This window comes from Hylobates moloch, unplaced genomic scaffold (genome assembly GCF_009828535.3).
Source record: "Hylobates moloch isolate HMO894 unplaced genomic scaffold, HMol_V3 SCAFFOLD_13, whole genome shotgun sequence".
Classification (NCBI taxonomy): Eukaryota; Metazoa; Chordata; class Mammalia; order Primates; family Hylobatidae; genus Hylobates; species Hylobates moloch.
Genome location: NW_026652288.1, coordinates 8457981 through 8479455, shown reverse-complemented (window position 1 = coordinate 8479455; position 21475 = coordinate 8457981). Strand labels below are relative to the sequence as shown.

At 40.1% G+C, this 21475-nt stretch overlaps 1 protein-coding gene across 2 annotated transcripts in view; it reads left to right on the top strand.

The window, feature by feature from the left end:
- The window catches only part of MBOAT2 (membrane bound O-acyltransferase domain containing 2), a 153322-nt gene that overhangs the window by 51485 nt on the left and 80362 nt on the right, over window positions 1-21475 (top strand). For both annotated transcript variants that reach the window (XM_032172165.2, XM_058426795.1), the window contains one exon: window positions 8666-8743. In XM_032172165.2, coding sequence (XP_032028056.1) covers window positions 8666-8743 — 78 coding nt within the window. The remainder of the gene's footprint in view (window positions 1-8665; window positions 8744-21475) is intronic.

Here is a 21475-nt window from a genome sequence, read left to right as displayed (position 1 = left end):
CTGAATGAAATTGAGACGCAAAAATCCAAAGACTCAACAAAACCAAAAGTTTGTTCTTTAAAAGGGTAAAGAGGACCAATATATTGCTAGCTAGATTAACAAAGACAGAAAATCCAAATAAGCACAATCAGAAATGACAAAGGTGACATTACAACTGATCCCACAGAAATACAAAAAGATCCTCAGAGACTATTATAAACATCTCTGTGCACACAAACTAGAAAATCTAGAGGAAATGGATAAATTCCTGGAAATACACAGTCTCTTAAGATTGAATCAGGAAGAAATTGAAACACCGAACAGACCAATTTTGAATTCTAAAATTGAACCTGTAATGAAAAACCTACCACAAAAAAAGCCCTTGACCAGATAGATTCACAGCTGATTTCTATTAGATGTATAAAGAAGAGCTGGTGGCAGGGCACGGTGGCTCACACTTGTAATCCCAGCACTTTGGGAGGCCAAGGCGGGTGGGTGTATTACCTGAGGTCAGGAGTTTGAGACCAGCCTGGCCAACATGGCAAAACCCCATCTCTACTAAAAATACAACAGTTAGCCAGGCGTGGTGACACACATCTGTAATCCCAGCTACTTGGGAGGCTGAGGCAGGAGAATTACTTGAGCTCGGGAGACAGAGGTTGCAGTGAGCCGAGATCATGCCACTGCACTCCAGCCTGGCCAACAGAGTGAGACTTTCTCAAAAAAAAAAAAAAAAAAAAAAACTTGTACCAGTATTCCACTGAAAGTATTACAAAAAATTGAGGAGGGGGGACCCCTTATTAACTCATTCTGTGAAGCCAGCATCACTGTGATACCAAAACCTGGCAGACGCAACGAAGCAAGAAAACTACAGGCCAATATCCCTGACGAACATAGACGCAAAAATCCTCAACAAAATACCATAGCAAGCCAAACTCAACAGCACATCAAAAAGTTAATTCACCATGATGAAGTAGGCTTTATTTCTCAGATGCAAGGATGGTTCAACATATACAAATCAATGATTCACCACATAAATAGAATTAAAAATGAAAACTATATGATCATCTCAATAGATGTGAGAAAAGCTTTCAATAAAATCCAACATCCTGTCATGATAAAAAACTCTTAAGAAACTGGGCATCAAAGGAACATACCTCAAAATACCAACAGCCATCAATGATAAGCCCACAGCCAATATCATACTGAATGGGCAAAAACTGGAAGCATTTGGCTGGGCACAGTGGCTCATGCCTGTAATCCCAGCACTTTGGGAGGCTGAGACGGGTGGATCACGAGGTCAGGAGATCGAGACCATCCTAGCTAACACAGTGAAACCCCATCTCTACTAAAAATACAAAAAATTAGCCAGGCATGGTGGCAGGCACCTGTGGTCCCAGCTACTTGGGAGACTGAGGCAGGAGAATGGTGTGAACCTGGGAGGCGGAGCTTGCAGTGAGCCGGGATTGTGCCACTGCACTCCAGCCTGAGCGACTGAGCAAGACTCCGTCTCAAAAAAACAAAACAAAACAAAAACTGGAAGCATTTCCTTGAGAACAGGAACAAGAGAAGGATGCCCACTCTCACCACTCCTGTTCAACATAGTTCTGGAAGTGCTAGCCACAGCAATTAGGCAAGAGAAAGAAATAAAAGGCATCCAAATAGGAAAAGAAGAAGTCAAACTCTTGGTCTTTGCTGATTATATGATTCTATACTTAGAAAACCCTAAGGACTCCTCCAGAAGGCTGTTAGAACTGATATATGATTGTAGCAAGATTTCAGGCTACTAGATCAATGTACAGAAATCAGCAGCATTTCTATATGCCAATAATGTTCAAGCTGAGAGCAAAATCAAGAATGTAATCTGATTTACAATAGCCACACAGACAAAAAAATACCTAGGAATACATCTAACTAGGGAGGTGAAAGATCTTTACAAGGAGAGCTTCAAAACACTGCCAAAAGAAATCATAGATGACACAACAAATGGTAAAACCTCTCAGCTTGTGGATTGGAAGAGTCAATGCCACTAAAATGGCCATACTGCCCAAAGCAATTTCTATCAAACTACCAATATCATTTTTCACAGAATTGGAAAAAACTATGCTAAAGTTCATATGGAACCAAAAAAGAGCCCGAATAGCCAAAGCAATCTTAAGCAAAATGAACAAAGCTGGAGGTGTCATACTACATGACTTAAAACTATGCTATAAGGATACAGTAACCAAAACAGCATGATACTGGTACAAAACAGATGCAAACCAATGGATCAGAATAGAGGACTGCAAAATAAAGTCATACACCTACAGCCGTCTAATCGTCAACAAAATTGACAAAAATAAAGAGTGGGGAAAGGACTCCCTAGTCAATAAATGGTGCTGGTATAATTGGCTAGCCATATGCAGAAGAATGAAACTGGACCCCTACCTTTCACCATGTACAAAAATTAACTCAAGATGGATTAAGGATTTAAATGTAAGACCTCAAACTATAAGAATCCTGAAAAAAAAAAAAAAAAGCGAAGAACATCATTTTATCTGGGCCTTGACCTTGGGAAAGGATTTATGACTAAGTCCTCAAAAGCAATTGCAACAAAAACAAAAATTGACAAGTGGAACCTAATTAGAACCAAAGAGCTTCTGCACAGCAAAAGAAACTATCAACAGAGTAAACAGACCATCTACAGAATGGGAGAAAACATTTGCTAACTATGGATTTGACAAAGGTTTAATATCCAGAATCTATAAGGAACTTAAACAGTTGAACAGGCAAAAAGCAAATAATCCCATTAAAAATGGGTGAAAGGCATGAAAAGACACTTTTCAAAAGAAGACATACAAGTGTTCAACAAACATGAAAAAATTACTCCACATTACTAATCATCAGAGAAATGCAAATCCAAACCACAATGAGATACTATCTCATACCAGTCAGAATGGTTATTATTAAAAAGTCGAAACACAACGGATATTGGCAAGGCTGTGGAGTAAAGGGAATGCTTTATACAATGTTGGGGAAGTAAGTTAGTTCGGCCACTGTGGAAAGCAATTTGCAGATTTCTTAAAGAACTTAAAAACAACTACCGTTTGACCCAGCAATCCCATTACTGGGTATATACCCCAAGGAAAACAAATTATTCTACCAAAAGACACATGCATTTCCCTGTTAAATCGCAGCACTGTTCACAATAGCAAAGACATGGAATTGACCTAGATGCTCATCGGTGCTGGACTGGATAAAGAAAATGTGGTACATATACACCATGGAATACCACACAGCTATAAAAAAGAATGAAATCATGCCCTTTTGCAGCAACATGGATGGAGCTGGAGGCCATTATCCTATGCAAATTAACATAGGAACAGAAAACCAAATATTGCATGGTCTCACTTATAAGTGGGATCTAAACATTGGGTACTCGTGGACATAAAGATGGCAACAGTAGTCACTAGGGACTACTAGAGGTGGGAGATAAGGAGGGGAGCAACAGTTGAAAAACTAACTGTTGGGTACTATGCTCAGTACCTGGGTGATGGGATCATTCACACCCTAAACCTCATCATTATGGAATATACCTAGGTACTGCACATATATCCCCTGAATCTAAAATAGAAGTTGGAAAAAAAATTTTTTTTGTTATTCCAACAATGTTCACAGTATCTTTACCGGGAGTAGACTCCATCTGAAGGAATCACTTTCTTTGCTCATCCATAAGAAGCAATTACTCATCTGTTGAGAAGTTTTGTCATGAGATTGCAGTAATCAGTCACACCTTTAGGCTTCACTTCTAGTTTTCTTGCTGTTTTCCACATCTGGAGTTACTTCCTCCACTGAAGTCTTGAACCCCTCAATGTCATCCATGAGGGTTGGAATCAACCTCTTCCAAACTACTGCTAATGTTTATATTTTGACCTCCTCCCATGAATCACAAATGTATTTAGTGGCATCTAGAATAGTGAATCCTTTCCAGAAGGTTTTCAATTTAGTTTGCCTAGATCCATCAGAGGAATCACTGTCTATGGCAGCTATAGCCCTATGAAACGTATTTCTTAAATAACAAGACTTGGAAGTCAGAATTGCTCCCTGATCTGCAGGCTGCATAATGGGTATTGTGTTAGCAGGTATGGAACCAACATTAATCTCCTTGTCCACCTCTGTCAGAGCTCTTGGATAATCAGGTGCATTGTCAATATGCAGGAATATTTTGAAAGGAATCTTTTCTTCTGAGCAATGGATCTCCACAAGGGGCTTATAATATTCAGTAAACAATGCTGCAGAGCTGCTGTGGTTCAGACTTTGTTTTTCCATTAACAGAGTACAGGCAGAATCAATTTAGCATAATTCTTAAGGGCTCCAGCATTTTTGGAATGGTAAATGAACATTGGCTTTAACTTAAAGTCACCAGCTGCATTAGCCTGTCCTTTGAAGCTTTGAAATCAGGCGTTGACTTCTCTTTTCTAGCTATGAAAGTTCTCTATGGCATCTTCTTCCAGTAGGAGGCTATTTGATCTACATTGAAAATCTTTTGCTTAGTGTAGCCGCCTTCATCAGTGATCTTAGTTAGATCTTCTGGGTAACTTGCTGCAGCATCTAGATAACCTCAGCACTTGCTGCTTCACCTTGGATTTTTATTTCTGGAGGTGGCTTCTTTCCTTAAACATCATGAGCCAGTGTCTGCTAGCTTCAAAATTTTCTTCTGCAGCTTCACGTCTCTCCACCTTACTAGAATTGAAGAGAGTTAGGGTCTTGATCTGGACTAGGCTTTGGCTTAAGGAATGTTTGGCTGGTTTGAGCTTCTGTCCAGACAATTGAACTTTCTCTATATTAGCAGCAATGCTGTTTTGCTTTCTTATCATTTGTGTGTTCAGTGGAGTAGCACTCTCAGTTTCCTTCCATAACCTTTTCTTTGTATTTACAACATGACTAACTGGTGCAAGAGGCTTAGCTTTCAGCCTGTCTTGGCTTTTGACATACCATCGTCACTAAGCTTAATCATTTTTAGTTTTTGATTTAACGTGACAGACATACAACTTTTTCTTTCACTTGAACACATAGAGGCCATTATAGGTTAATTAATTGGCCTGATTTCAATAATTGTTGTCTCTCCGGAATGGGGAAGCCTCAGGAGAGGGAGAGAGACAGGAAGACAGAGACTGCCGGTCAGTGGAGCAGTCAGAACACACCTAACATTTATCAATTAAGTTCTTATGTGGGCACAGTTTGTGGTGCCCCCAAACGATTACAGTAGTAACATCAAAGATCGCTGATCGCAGATCACTATAACAGGTAAAATAATATTGAAAAAGTTTGAAATATTGTTGAGAATTACCAAAATACGACAGAGAGACATGAAGTCTCAGTACGTGCTATTAGAAAAATGGTGCCAAGAGGCTGACACGATGGAGGGTTGCCACAGACCTTCCAGTTGGAAAAATCTCAGTATCTGCAAAGCACAATAAGGCAAAGTGCAGTAAAACAAGTCATGCCTGTAACTGATCGTTTATCTGCTTCTCTTTGGTCTTAGCTTTTTTTTTTAAACGATCATCTGCAAGTTCCTTTTAAGTGAGAATTAATTTAGACTTTAATTATTTATTTAAATGTCCTTGATAATAACACTATAGGGTAATGGAATAGAGCTTAAACTCTGAAGTCAGGCAAACCTGTATTCCAGTGTGGGTGCCTTTGTCTGGTGGCTGTATGACTTTGGACATGTTATTTAGCCACTCTGAGCTTCACTTTCCTCATCTGTGAAATAGAGCCAATGACTACTGTGAGAAATAAGTCTGCAAAACTACAGAAAGAACATGGCGTGATAGCTCGTCATTATGAACATGGAAAGTTGCTGAGAGTCATTCATCTGTTATTACCGTCATCCAGAGTAATGCAGATTGGAAATTTTTGTGTTTATCCAATCTCTTTTTTAGCATGTATCGTACAGTATTGAAGTAATCTATTTATTCTTGTCTTTCTCTCTAGACTGGGAGCTCTATGAGGACATAAACTGTCTCACTGACTCTTGTATTTCTAGTGTTCAGTACAGTGCCTTTCAGAAGGTAGACATTCAGTAAAGATTAGTGGAACAATTGAAGAGGTGTTTTCAACCTTTTTTTAAACCTGTGCCCTTTTTTATTTGTGCTAAAAATAAACCTTATACTTGCCTTTAGTGTGACTTGAAATTCAGAAGAGTTAAAATGTGATATCTGAAAACACACTAATGTTTTGTGACAAAGCATTGTTTCATTTTCAAAGCACTTATTAGGTAGCTTTAAAGATGATGATCCACAGCCCATGGGGTTCCATTCTACCTGGCTGCGTTCCTTAGAGAATCAGCCAGTGGATAAATTGCCCCGAAACAACTTGAGTTTTGATGTCAATTGGAATATACTGACTAGATATATGATCTTAGTTTCCTCAGTTCTGAAATTATGAGGGTTGGATTATAATATACTTTTAACATACCTATCTTTATTTTTTACTTTACTAATAATACTTAATAGTTGAGTACTTACTACGTGCTAGATAACCCCGTCAATGCTTTTCATGTATTATCTCTTAATCCTGAAAAGTCTCAAGTGGCTACTGTGTTTATTATGATCTCTTTACCAATGAGAACAAGCAGAATAACTCAGTACAGAAAATTAGGAAGAATATCACCGGTGCATTCATTGAGTAGAAAAGCAATTGAATGCTTGTTGTGGAGGTCAGTGAGATAGAGGTAAATGCAGATTCACCTTCTACTGCTGAACTTGGATTGTTGCAACAATGAAGGTTTACACAGCAGGAGGCTGCCCAAATATTATACTGCTCTCCAAAGATGGCCAAACATACCACCTGAATGACGATTTCAGGAGAGGAGGGGCACCTTAGGGTGATATGAGGCACCATAGCACTGTTTGAGAAGACTCGTAGCTTCTAAAGTTGTGATATATCTCTCATGTTTCAAGAAATGTAACATAGCAAAGGAACACTTTTTTCCCCCAAGAGCCCTCAAAAATGTGTTTTCTATGTTTAAGTACCTGTATTGAGTTCTACTCGCGATTTAAGAAGCCCTTAAGGGTGTTCTAGCAGCCCTTGTCACCTTTCGCACGAAGTCAGAAGTCAGCCAGTGAATTGCTAGTGTTGGCAACACATAAGAGGTAGATCATAAATTTGAAAAGTGTGTGTTTTAATTGTTTTTTAAAAAAGCTTTCTTCTATTTCCTTTTATACTCATTTAGGTTTTTCTGCTTCCTCTGATTATAATCATATTAAAAAAAGGCCAACATTTTCGTGTGTGTGTGTGTGTGTGTGTGTGTGTGTGTCACTCAAACAGATAGACTGACCTATTCTGTACAGTGGGTCAAATAAGTTTCTCCTACAGGCCTGCCTTGGAGACTATTACTGGTTTATAATATTTCTATGGAAAAATGTGTTCAAAATTTTGCTTAACTTTTCCACATTGGAGGTGCCTGTTATTCTATAAAGATTAAGTTTAAAAGTTATTTTAATCATAGGTTAACACCCTTAGTAGTAGTTTAAAATTAAAGTAGATTTAGAGATTCAAGAAAAAAAATACTTTAAATTGTGCCTGATGATTCGAAAATTTTATTTTAAATTGTTCATGCCCCCAAAAGGGAAAGAAAGTAGAGAGAGTGTGTGCGCATGCACGGACATGCATAAATTAGGGATAGTTTTGATTGATTTTAGTCACAGACATCCTAATCATGTTTTGCCTGAATTTTGTGAAATGAGTAAATTATCTAATTTAATGGTGGATTTCAAGAATATTGGAATATTAGAAAATACTGTGTCATGGGCCAGGTGCGGTGGCTCATGCCCATAATCCCAGTACTTTGGGAGGCTGAGGTGGGCAGATCACGAGGTCAGGAGTTCAAGACCAGCCTGGCCAACATAGTGAAACCCTGTCTTTACTAAAAGTACAAAAAATTAGCTAGGTGTGGTGGTGGGCATCTGTAATCCCAGCTACTCTGGAGGCTGAGGCAGGAGAATCACCTGAACCTGGGAGGCGGAGGTTGCAGTGAGCCGAGATCGTGCCACTGCACTCCAGCCCAGGCAACAGTGTGAGACTCCGCCTCAAAAAAAGAAAAGACTGTCATGTTAGCCAGGATGTCTATAGATACGTTACAGCAAATTAAAATGAATGAATTCGATTTATATAAGGAAGTTTATTTGACTTGAGCCATCATGTATTGAGAAGAGTATACCCTTTTGTAAATTCTAATATTTAGCACTTTTTGTTGTTTTGTCAGTCATATTGTTAAAAAGGTAAAGGCAGAGTACAAAGTTGGTATTGGAGAAACTAGTTTGGGGAAACAACTGATGTTCTGTCAGGATGATCCTGAAATTCGTATTAATTACTTTTTTAAATAATTGTGCCTTGAGTTATGAAGAAAGCTATAATCCCGAGCCACATAATCCCACATGGCTTCCATGCAGCCAGGAGACATGGAGTGCTGGACACTGGGCATGGTTTTAGGCCTTGTTTTTTCCCCCTAGCTCTTCTGGAGCTTGTGGTATGGGACTCCCTCTTTAGGGTGTCCACAGGATTTTAAGCTCCTGAAGTTTCATTCCTTATTTTTTTTTCTGGGAATACTGTGTTATGCATAAGTATTTTTTAGCTTAATTCACTTCAGCTTGATGTTTGTGACTTGCCATCCCTCTTCTAATAGTGCTCTTACTTTTTATAGGTATGCCTTACACTTTCTTGTACAAAGTGGAATTTCCTACTGTATCATGATCATCATAGGAGTGGAGAACATGCACAAGTGAGTATTCACTTTGTTCACATGCAAATATATACTTCACTTGAATAGAATTGCATCAAAATAGAATTTTATTTATTACATTAAAAGTAATTCTGAATTGTGATAACTTTTTAAAGAAGAATTGTCATAAATATAAAAATAAAATCATTGGTATGCATCATTCTTCTTTTTACTTAAAGCACCGTTGACATTTTGGGATGGATGATTCATTGACATTCAGGACTAAGCTGTGCGTTCTAGGATGTTAGGCAGCATTCCTGGCTTTCACCCCCTAGATGCCAGTAGCACCCCTTGACCTGTGACAACCATAAATGTTTCCAGATATTGTCACATGTCTCTTGGAGAAGCGAAATTGCCTGCTGTTAAGAACCACTGGCTTAGTCTGTAGGTGATAGCAGTAGAGAGATGCAATGAAGTGAGTAGACTGGAGAGAGAGTTAGAAGGACTGGTAGGAAATAAGGTGTCAAGGATGACTTCGGTGTTTCCTGCTTGAACAGTAGGGTAGATGGAAGCACTGTCTTCTGAGGTGGGGAGTCCTGAAAGTGGAGAGCATGTTGAAGGTGGCATAGAGCATTTCAAGTGGGTATATATTCAGCCCCTAAACAGTGTTTGGTAGTTAGTAAACACTCAGTGAAGTTTTGCTGTGTAAGTGGATGCTGACTTTAAGATATCTGTAAGACATATAATAGGAGATTGGTAACTAAGACATGTAGTAGGAGCTGGGTAGCTGGGCTAGAGATGGAAATTTGGGAATAGAGATGGATAAAATGTACTTGATTGAAAACCCAGGGACAGAGTCTATTAGCAGATCCTGCTGGATGTTCTGCAATGTCTGAGCTATGATGTATGACCTAGGTACCATATTTCTGAATTCTGAGTCACATATGTCTGCAAGAACTTTGTATAAAGAATCAGACCTATGGCTTTTATTAGTTTTTTTCTAAGTCTCATTCTAATTTGCATTTTCTGTGTTTGGCACTGTCAGTCGCTACCTCTGTTGTAATGTGTACTGTCTTCTCCATCTCCATTGACATTGCCTGCACTGACTTTTCTTTTTCCTCTGTAAACCAACCCTTCCAAGTTCCTGATGTTTTTATTTTAATTTTTATAAGGAGAGAAAGGATATTTAGATGGTGTTTCAGATGAAGCAATTTTTATAGGATTATGACCCTATTTTTTAAAAAACTTGTACCTTGATGGGTTCAGAGTGATGCTACAATTAATATCTGATGCAAAAGATATTAATCAGGTTTAGATTAGATTAGATTACTGAAAACAGGGGACTTACATACATTTTGGCCAAAGCAAAAGTAATACGCTTTTCAGTTGGAAGGTTAGTAAATTCATGTTTAGCAATGGGAAATTGTTTCTTTTTCTGAAAGGCAGTTGCAGTCTGTGAAGTTAACTTTGTAATACTTTAGACCTGCACTGCTGAGTATGACAGCCACTAGTGCACATGTGACTGTGTAAATTTAAATTAATTAAAATTTAGAATTCAGTTCCTTGGTTACACTAGCCACATTTCTTTTTTTTTTTCTTTGAGACGGAGTCTCACTCTGTCGCCTAGGCTGGAGTGCAGTGGCACAATCTCAGCTCACTGCAACCTCTGCCTCCCGGGTTTAAGCGATTCTCCTGCCTCAGCTTCCTGAGTAGCTGGGATTACAGGCGTACACCACCACGCCCGTACACTAGCCACATTTCAAGTGCTCACTAGCCACATATGGCTAGTGGCTACATTGGACAGTGCAGATAGAGAACATTTCTGTCATTGCAGAAAATGATATTGGATAGTGCTGCTTTAGAGACATACGGTTGTATAAAATTAGTAATGTTACTCTTTTACAGTAAGTATTCAGGGAGATAATGCTACTTGCTTATATGCTGCTGATACTTAGGATAGAATCTTGGTGTTGTAATTTGACACTATTGATGTAGAAGATTAGGGCAGGTAAGTGAGGTTTGCCATGTGAGTAAATTGCTGGGGTTGGCAGTAAATAGCAGGTGGATAATTAATTTGAAAAGTACATATTTTAATCTCTTTTTTAGCTCCCTTCTATTCAGCTTATACCCATATATATTTTTCTATGACTTTACTTTTTTACTTTTTTTTCTTATTATCTGAATATGCTCTTTTTTTTTTTTCTGCTTAGGCCTTTACAATAATTAAAAATGCTTAATGGGTCAGACCAAATACACTAGAGGGACTTAGAGCATTTTTATGTGTTGTCCAAAGTTACTGTTTATGTTGAATACAATCCATTTATTTCTCTTAGTCTAGTTTTACATGGTATATATTTCTTACATTACGTTTTAATATATTTCTTTGACTAGCCAGAGTTTAAGTCTTTAAAATGAAAGATTTGAACTTATCTGAGTGCTGAACAGTTTTTAAATTCTTGCCTCTCTCTGCTTTATGATTTTTTTGCTTTATGCTCTTTATGAGATATTCATAATGTAGTTATTGTACTTGCTTTGACCCATGTGTAAATTCAAATATATATACACACACAGACACACACATATACACACTTTATTTTTGTAATTCCCTTTAATGCCTCTATGGTATGTTTTATTATTCTGATTCATGTCTTACCTTTAAAATATAATCTAGGCCAGGCACAGTGGCTCATGCCTGTAATCCCAGCTCTTAGGGAGGCCAAGGCAGGTGGATCACTTGAAGCCAGGAGTTTGAGACCAGCCTGGCCAACATGGGGAAACCTCATCTCTACTAAAAATACAAAAAATTAGCCAGGCGTGGTGGTGCATGTCTGTAATCCCAGCTACTCGGGAGGTTGAGGCAGGAGAATTGCTTGAACCGGGGAGGTGGAGGTTGCAGTGAGCCAAGATCGCTCCACTGCACTCCAGCCTGTGCAACAGAGCGAGACTCCATCTCAAAAAAAAAAAAAAAAAAAAATAGAGGAAAAAAGAAAATGGAAAAGTTCTATCATTGCAGCATTGACTTTCTCCCTGTTCTCTGCCTTTTATGCCTTAGTACTTCTGTTCCTTCTCTTTACATTCCCAGTACCTTGTTTTCTATCCCCCAGTAAGACATAGAAGGGAAGAGGGGGCTGATTGTGTGCCCCATTGGCAGTTTTACTGCTTGAGAGGTGGTGGCGCCTCATTGTATAAGTAAGCAAGCAGAGACTGAGTTGTTAGGTAACTGAGGACGTGTAGCTGGAAAACAGTGGGTATGAACTGGTATCTGTTCTGTTCTGAGCATGCTGTTTCAAGTAATCTAATTTCATTTGACTGAAATTTATTTGCACGATCTGTCACAGATAATTGCCCTTTATCTCTTTTTATGAAACAAAAAACTATTGCCGTTAAAGGAATTACAGATATCAGCAGACAGAGGAGAATCTTTCTTGAGATATGGGATGAGAAAGTTCAAGTGACTTTCTTTCTAGTGATTTTGACATCATGTGATGTTTTAAAACCGTTTCCAAAGTTTATTCTGTGTGTGTATGTGTTTGAAGATCGCTCCAGGGAAAGGATTGGCCGTGTCTTTTCTGTCCTCAGATGACCTCCCTGCTCCCCAGGGCTTGTGTGCTCTGGAAAGCAGCCACGGAAGCCTGTTTCCTAGGACCTGTGTGGTGTGGAGGGTCTGAGAGCGTCTTTGGCCTGACTGTGTCTCTGACCCTGCAGCCTGGCATAAGCTTGCTTGCTTCAGCATAAGTCCTGAAGCGGTGCCTCAGCCCTGATCTCCTTGTCCTAGAACCTCCCTTCATCCCTGTCACAAGACATCTTTACCCCGTGCTCCCGCTGCGATTGATGCCATTGGACTCTGTCCTGCCATTTTCCTTGGCTCCAGCAGTCCCAGGTTCTCTGACTCTAGGCCAGGATGAGTGAGCAGCAGGATTTACTCAAGTGCCACCTGGTCAGGGCTTCGGGCCTCCATCGGGTTCAGCTGTGGAGTGTGTTCCCCCAGCACAGGACATGGATGTGGGGGACAAGTGGCTGTGCCAGAGTGCAAAGGGACAGAATTGAGATTAAGATCCTGAGATGCACCAATATCAGTCTCCATTTAGTAGAAAGATTCCTTCACTGTTGTGTGGTAGACAGAATTCCAGTCAGGGTGATGAATCATGAAATCAGACTGTTTTATTGATTCATTCATTCATTCATCTTATTTATCACACCCCTCTCCTGTCCTAGGCACTGTCCTCAGCTTCTCCTCCGAGGAGTTCAGTATGGCTGGAGGCATGTGAACACATTTTAATATTGTGTGCTAAGAGCTCTGGTGGCAGAGAGTTTACAAAAATAGCTAACCCAGCTAGGAGCAAGCAACTCAGGGCAGAGCTTCCTTGGGGGGGCATGGTATGTGAATTAGATATGAGGATTCTTAAGTAGCTGAAGACGTAGCAAGAGCAGACTTTACTGCAGGATGGACAGCACAGGCAGAGGCGTGGAGGCATGAAACATGGCAGCATGAAACACGGTGGCATGAAACGGCATGGAAGCACTGGCCTGATAAGTAGCCTGACTATAGGGGGTGGTGAGGTGTGAGTGTGTGTGTGTGTATATGCTAGAGAGAGAGCGTGTGCCTAAGCATATGAGCTTGGTGGGGGTGGGGTGACACCGTTACATCTCAAGGCATGCTTTCCTAGCCATTTCCCTTTGGCCAAAGTATATTGTTTGTGTAACAGTCCTTTCGTCCTCTCAAATGAGAAACAAATTCATCAAATGTGTTTCATGTACTAAGGGAACAGAGATACAGAGAGGGCTAAATTTCTCTTTTATCTAGCATTTATTTAGTATATACAATTTAAAAATAGACACACGTGTGCCTTGCCTCTAAAAAAATGTATGATCTGGCTATGGAGACAACCCTACATGCATCTTGATGTGTGCCACAACCAGCACCATTTAAACCAGGCCCCGAGGTAGGTGCAGTCTGTGTGCTTGGACTTCCCTCTCGTAGAAATTCAGCACCGTGGTGGCAGTCACATGCACGTAGCACTGTTTGACGTGATCTTACTTGTTTACGTCTTGGTCTGTCTCTCCCTGGCAAGTGTGAGTGATAGGAGAGCGGGAGCACGTCCTGCCTGTCTCACACACCACTTCATCCCCAGGGCCTCGCAGAGTGCCTGGCAAGTGGTAGGGTCTCAGTAAATACTTCTTAAAGGAGTGAGTTTAGGATACAGCCTGGTTTTGTCCACCCTCTACCGACTCCTTTGCCTTGTTCTCCATGACTGCGCTTCCTTCCTTCCTGGAAAATGTCTCTTTTCTGCAGGCGTGGTTCCCTGTGTTCCCTCTGTCTGGAGTGTTCTTCATCCTCCCTCTCCTCCTGACTCTCAGATTTCACTGTATTACATCCCTAGCGAGTCTTGCTAAGATGTCTCAATCTAGGACAAATGATTTGTTATACATCCTCTTGTGGAGTTGTGTTCCTTTCCTTCAGAGAATCTATCTCAGTTCTTAATGATAAATGTTTGAGAGTTAACTTGAGGAATGTGTTTCGCCCTCATTGACTGCAAATTCTGTGATGGCCATTATGCTGCCTGTTTTGTTTTCTGAATATAGTCAGTACCTAAGAGATTGTATGCTCTCAGTGAGTGTTCACTGGTGAATAGATGAGTGATGACATGACTTCTGCATCACAGCACACCTTGTCCAAGGAGCCCCCTTGAACTCCTGCTTCCCAGCCATAGCCCCTGCCTCATTTAGAACACTGGGATCCACCTCAGGGCCTGCCCCATGGGAGTCTCATGAAAGCCACTGTAGACTCTCTGTCTCCTTTTCTGTGCCCCTGGAGCAAGTCTCATCCCTGATTCTCGTACCTGCAGCAGCTCTTGCCAGACTGTACTCTCTCTGTTCCCAGGGAAGAAGCAGAGGGGTGGAAATGAGGGAAGGGCCGAACATAGGGAGCCTCTCCACTTAGGCTGTGGAGGAAGGGGAAGAGGAATGTGTTTCAGGTGTATCTAATTGGAATTAGGAAGCTATTTTCCCTGGCTTAGGCAGCACAATGTGGCCGTGTTCTGCAATATTCAAGAGTGGAAGCCTGTTAACCTTGAGAAGTGAAACTGAAAATTTTCTTTATAACTTGGCAAGTAATTTTCTTTCTTTCTTTCTTTCTTTCTTTCTTTTTCTTTCTTTCTTTTTCTTTCTTTCTTTCTTTCTTTCTTTCGTTTTTTTGTTTGAGACGGAGTCTCCCTCTGTAGCTCAGGCTGAGTGCAGTGGCACAATCTCGGCTCACTGCAACCTCTGTCTCCCAGGTCCCTGTTTGAGCAATTCTCCTGCCTCAGCCTCCCAAGTAGCTGCGATTACAGGCATGCGCCACTATGCCCAGCTAATTTTTGTATTTTTAGTAGAGACGGGGTTTCACCATATTGGCCAGACTGGTCTTGAACTCCTGACCTTTGATCTGCCTGCCTTGGCCTCCCAAAGTGCTGGGATTACAGGCAGGTAATTTTCAACAAGATAAATGACCTAAAGAAAAATGTAAAAAATGTAAGTATATGCAATAAATTATTGCATAGATCTAATGGGTTGCCTCGCTGTGTATGGAATTATATTGTAAAAGCTGTAGGAAAGTGATTTTAAACTTCCCATCATAGAGCTGTAGGAAAGTGATTTTAAACCGCCCATCATATGGTTCAGCTGCCCACCAATTTGAACAAACATTTATTGTGGGCCACAGTATTTCCAGGAACTCAGGGATAAAGGAGATGGGCTCCTTACCCTCTGAAATGAACAATTGAGTTGGGAACATTACAATGTCATTCCTGCAACAGATGTTTGTCATGCTGATGCTGGGATCTAGTGATGAATAAAAAAGACAGACTCTGTCCCGTCATGAAGCTTACAGTCAAACACCCACCACAGGCAATTACTGTTACAAAAGAAGGGTGTACCAAAGGCTGGGGGGTATCCTGGAGGAAACAGCTGTGGTGGAAAGTAGTAAAACTATGTATCAGCCACTGACTGTATTCAGTAGAATAAAAAAGTTACAAATGATTTACAGATATGTGGTGTTAAGTAGAACGATGCCAACGTATACTTATTTTAAAAATTGGGAAATATATTTTCCTCAGAAGCCTACTTTATTGATGATAAAATTGAACAGCAGACAAGGACATGAAAAAAGATTGAATTTAAACTCTGATTCCCACTGGGTGGCCTTAGTGATTAATTTTTATGAGCACTGGTTGGAGTCAGATATATATGGGTTTGAATTCAAGCTCTGCTAAGTTTCCATTACCTTCAGAACCTTGGCTAAGTCACTTTACTTTTCCAGGCTTAAATTGGATTAAATCAGTAACTTAGATGAGGAGCAGGGTACCTACATGCTTCATATTGTGGGCACATAGGTAAACTTTTCTTGGAATAATGGGTTCAGCTACCAAGAAGAGGTGTTCCGACTTCTAGATCAAATCCTTTCAAAGGTCATTTTTACTTCTGGAGTATTTTGCTGTTTTTTTTTTCTCTCTCCTGATTATGTGATGTTAAAGCTTGTTTTTAAGTATTCATACTGTCATATTTTATCACCGTGTCCTGCAGTTCATTTTCTTCTCCCCAGAGTGTGAGCTCCTTGGCAGGGATATTTTACTCTTTTTAAAATCCCGCTGTTGAGCATACAGATGATAGGAGCTCAGTAAGTGAAGTTATCTGTTGTATTCTGTTCTATCAAATGAGTATTTGTGAGTTCTTGCCTTTGACTCTTTTTAACATTTTTTTGGCTGGATATTGGTTCCTGGTGTAAGAGATTTCCAAACAGATGCTTCTCACTCATGCTCTTGGCCTTGAATGCCACACTTGATGGGTTGACTTGCCGTAGTCTCCTGGTGTTCTCTGCTTCTCTTCCCTCTTGCTTTTCTTCCTCTTAGGCTCTCCACAGGTCAGCAGACATGTTAACTGGCAAAGTGGGGTGGAGTCGGGGCAGGAAGAGGCAGCTTGGGCTGCCGTGGCCTCTGTCTCAATCCACCATGACCCTGAAGAGGAGACTGTCCTGGTTTCCGTGTTATCTGTCATCTGCCGGTACTCACAGCACTCCTACAGTGGCTTCCTAGATAGAAATGTCGTCAGGAACTGCCTTAACTCTACTGGGAATGAATGATGATCTTGGAAGTGCCATCTAGCAGGCAGAAGGCTCAAGTCATTTGAAAATGTGTCCTCATGGAGTTAGTTAGCAGTGGTTAGTGGCTTGGCAGGAACTCTGTGGGGAAAATACTAACTTCACTGAGGACAATCCCATGATCCCACAAGAGAGAATAAAATGTGGTGGCAAGGAAAGTGGACTTTAGATTGTTTTCTTGTATGTTCTCTGTGGACTATATTTACCAGCCTTTCAGGGGTTTGGAATAAAGGTACAGGCCCTCTTGGTATTGCTGTGCTAACCCAAGATAAAAGTTGAATTTCATTTGGGAAACTGTGAGTAATTCTAAAATTGATTTTTTGATATTATCTTATCCTCCTAAGAGTTAATGTTTCAATAATTACCATGTATCAGTCACTGATAAGCACATGCTATTGCATCCTAGCAACAGCACTTACAGGTTTGTGTGTTATGCCTCTTTCACCAAGAAACAGAAGTTAGTAAATGGTGATCTAGGATTTGAATTTGTTGTGTCCCATTCCACCCAGGGCTTTTTATTATTATTTCTAAGCAGTAACCATTATGATTATGACATTGTGTCATTAAAAAAAATACTCTAAATAGACTGAGGAGAGTTTGTGGAGCCAACAGGGTCTCTGAACAAAAGCAGGGGTCGTAGGTGTTGGTGACTGTTCGTCAGAGCAAATATGCATATATCTCTATCCAAAAGAATGTGGTTGCCTTTTGGCATATTGTGCTTAGGATGTAAGGTTTTAAAAATATTCTCAGTTCCCTTAGGGAGTTACTTGGTAATAGGTAATAGGATGTCCAGGTCCTGTTGGATTTCTGAAAGATTTTCAGAACATAGCATTGTGCCGTCAAATCCTGCACTCAGGAAAGGGTGTGATTGAGATTCCTTTGTATACTGATAAGCTAATGTAGTGTCTCTTTTGGAGGTGTTATATTTGAATTAACTATTTCAAATTGTAAACTGAATCCTTGCTGGGGTTTCAGTCATTCTTGAGCAAGTAAGGGAAGGACTTTTTTTTTCTTGGATCGAGGGCTTTTATATGAAGTGGGGGGATTCTGTTAATTAGAGGGATGATAAGACTAATACATGTTTTTGATAAATAAAGGCATTACTTTGGACATTCTGAACCTATTAGAGTAAAAAGAAGTTCACATAGATTGCTCATAGAATGGGGCTCTGCCGGGTCAGTACTGTCTAAAAGGTCAGTTTGATAGTTAATGCCCCAAATTAATCAATTAAAAAATCAAAAGATATCATTCGTAGTGGCTCATGCCTGTAACCCCAAGTGCTTTGGGAGGCTGGGGTGGGAAGATTGCTTGAGGGCAGGAGTTCAAAACCAGCCTGTGCAACATAGTGAAACCCTGCCTCTACAAAAATTGTATAACTTAGCCAGATTTGGTGATACACCTGTAGTCCCAGCTACTTGAGGAGGGCAGGAGGATTGCTGAACCCAAGAGTTAAAGGCAGCAGTGAACTGTGATTGTGCCACTGTACTCCAGCCTGGGCAACAGAGCAAGACCCTGTTTCCACCCTCTCTTCCACCCAAAAAATTTTCAAGATATCATCCAATTTGATGATATATCTGATCTTGAAAATAATTATATATTACTGAAACATAACTAGGTAGTTGTAGTAACTTAAAATAAGATTATTACTCTTTATGATAAAGTACAAGGATGCATCTTTTGCCTTCGGGTACTTCTGGAAACTAATCTTACTTTTACACCAAGATCCTAATCCTTGCCAGAACACCGAAAGAAAAATTAAGAGCCCATGCAACCATCCATTAGAATGATAAAAAAAATTATTCAGCTGTTACAATACCATGCCATTTATATAAAAATTGTGGTTCGTGTTGAAGTTTTTTGAGAAAAGAAGCGTGAGTGAAAGGGGTATTTTTTCAACTTTTGGTTAGTAAATGAGGAAATTGTCTTAGACAGTTGGGACTGGCTAAATGATGAACTCTACCTGTGATGTGGTGTGTTGTTATAAGTGTATAGACTTGACGTGCACGTTCTGTAGTCACTGTGTTACAAAGAGTATGGTTTAATAGAAAGAGCCTTTGGCCTTTGACTTTGGAATTTGAATAATGGAGTGATTTCTATGTGCCACTTTGCTGAGTGTTTTTTTTTTTCTGCTAAATACTGTATCCCATTTAACTGTTGAAACAATCCTGTGTAGGAAGTGTTACTGTCTACTTGTACAGATGGGGACACTGAGGTTCCAGAAGATTAAATCACTTCAACAAGGTCACAAAACCAGTAACTGGCAGCTCTAGAAGTCTGTGAAATTCATTAGTCTTGTTGAGGTTTGTTAGATTGCTTATTTAGTGAGATTCTTATAAAGAATTTTTTATTTAAGTTGGAGAAACAAAGATATTTTTACTTGTTTACCTGCTAGCATAAAAATCTTGGTTTACTTTTTGAAAGAATAGCAGTCACCATTGAGACATTGTATTGTGACTGGCTTCTTCTCTGTCTTCTTCATCAGGATGTAGTATTGGGAGTCTTTAAAAAATATTTTAACCTTTAAATAAATATCCGAGTATAATAGTGATTTTATTTTCTAGAATCTCTCCCTTTATTTAAAATTGTTCAACCTTCTGTAAGTGCTTTGCTTGCAATTGGTATTTATTAAAATACTAATAAATATAGACTTCAAAATAGTATTTTAATACCAGCTGACTAAAAATATAACTTTAGAATCTTTTAGATAAATTAACTGTGTAGGGAAAAAATGACTTCCTCCTACTTGTTGCTAGCTTATTAAACAGTCCTTATTTAGAGTAGTTATGGAAAAGACAGATAAGGGTAACAGAGGCAATAGCTAAGAACCTGAAAAACTGCCAGGCATTTTGGTGAAAGGATATTAGAACAGTTGAGCCTGGCATTTATTCCTCATGGTGAAAATTGAACATTTATGGTACAGGTACAAAAACAGACACATAGACCAGTGGAACAGAATAGAGATCTCAGAAATAATACCACACATCTACAACCATATGATCTTCAACAGACTGACAAAAGCAAGCAATGGGGAAAGGATTCCCTATTTAATAAATGGTGCTTGAAAAACTGGCTAGCCATGCGCAAAAAATTGAAACTGGATCCCTTCCTTACACCTGATACAAAAATTAACTGAAGATGGATTAAAGACTTAAATGTAAAACCCAAAACTATAGAAACCCTAGAAGAAAATCTAGGCAGTACCATTAAGGACATAGGCATGGGCAAAGATTTCATGACAAAAACATCAAAAGCAATTGCAACAAAAGCAAAAATTGACAAATGGGATCTAATTAAAGAACTTCTGCACAGCAAAAGAAACTATCATCAGAGTGAACAGTCCACCTACAGAATGGGAGTAAATTTTTGCAATCTAACCATCTGACAAAGGTGTAATATCCAGAATCTACAAGGAACTTAAACAAATTTACAAGAAAAAAAGCCATCAAAAAGTGGGCAAAGGACATGAACCTCCTGAGGTTCTTGAGACCTCCCCAGAAGCCAAGCAGATGTCAGCACCATGCGTCCTGTACTGACACTTCTCAAAAGAAGACATTTATGTGGCCAACAAACATATGAAAAAAAGCTCAACATCACTGATCATTAGAGAAATGCAAATCAAAACCAAAATCAGATACCATCTCACACCAGTCAGAATGGTGATTATTGAAGTCAGAAACAACATGCTGGTGAGGCTGTGGAGAAATAATAATGCTTTTACACTGTTGATGGGAATGTAAATTAGTCAACCATTGTGGAAGACAGTGTGGCAATTCCTCAAAGATCTAGAACCAGAAATGCCATTTGACCCAGAAATCCTGTAATGCCAGAGGTTCTTGCCTTAGCCACGCCGAAGATTTGGTGTGGCGCCAGCCCACGGTGAGAGAGAGACATGGAGCGGACCGATAGAAAACAAGCTGTAGGCTTAATGAGCAGAGTGACAGTACAAAGCTTCCACAGCATGAAAGGGGTCCCGAGCGGGTAGCCAGTGTTAGATTTTTTTTTTTTTTATTATACTTTAAGCTTTAGGGTACATGTGCATAACGTGCAGGTTTGTTACATATGTATACCTGTGCCCTGTTAGTGTGCTGCACCCATTACCTCGTCATTTAGCATTAGGTATCTCTCCTAATGCTATCCCTCCCCCTCCCCCAACCCCACAACAGTCCCCAGTGTGTGATGTTCCCCTTCATGTGTCCAAACCATTGTGGAAGTCAGTGTGGCGATTCCTCAGGGATCTAGAACTGGAAATTCCATTTGACCCAGCCATCCCATTACTGGGTATATACCCAAAGGATTATAAGTCATGCTGCTATAAAGACACATGCACACGTATGTTTATTGCGGCACTATTCACAATAGCAAAGACTTGGAACCAACTCAGATGTCCAACAGTGATAGACTGGATTAAGAAAATGTGGCACTTGGCCGGGCACGGTGGCTCACGCTTGTAATCCCAGCACTTTGGGAGGCCGAGGCAGGCGGATCACGAGGTCAGGAGATCGAGACCACGGTGAAACCCTGTCTCTACTAAAAATACAAAAAATTAGCCGGGCATGGTGGCGGGCGCCTGTAGTCCCAGCTACTCGGAGAGGCTGAGGCAGGATAATGGCGTGAACCCGGGAGGCGGAGCTTGCAGTGAGCCGAGATTGCGCCACTGC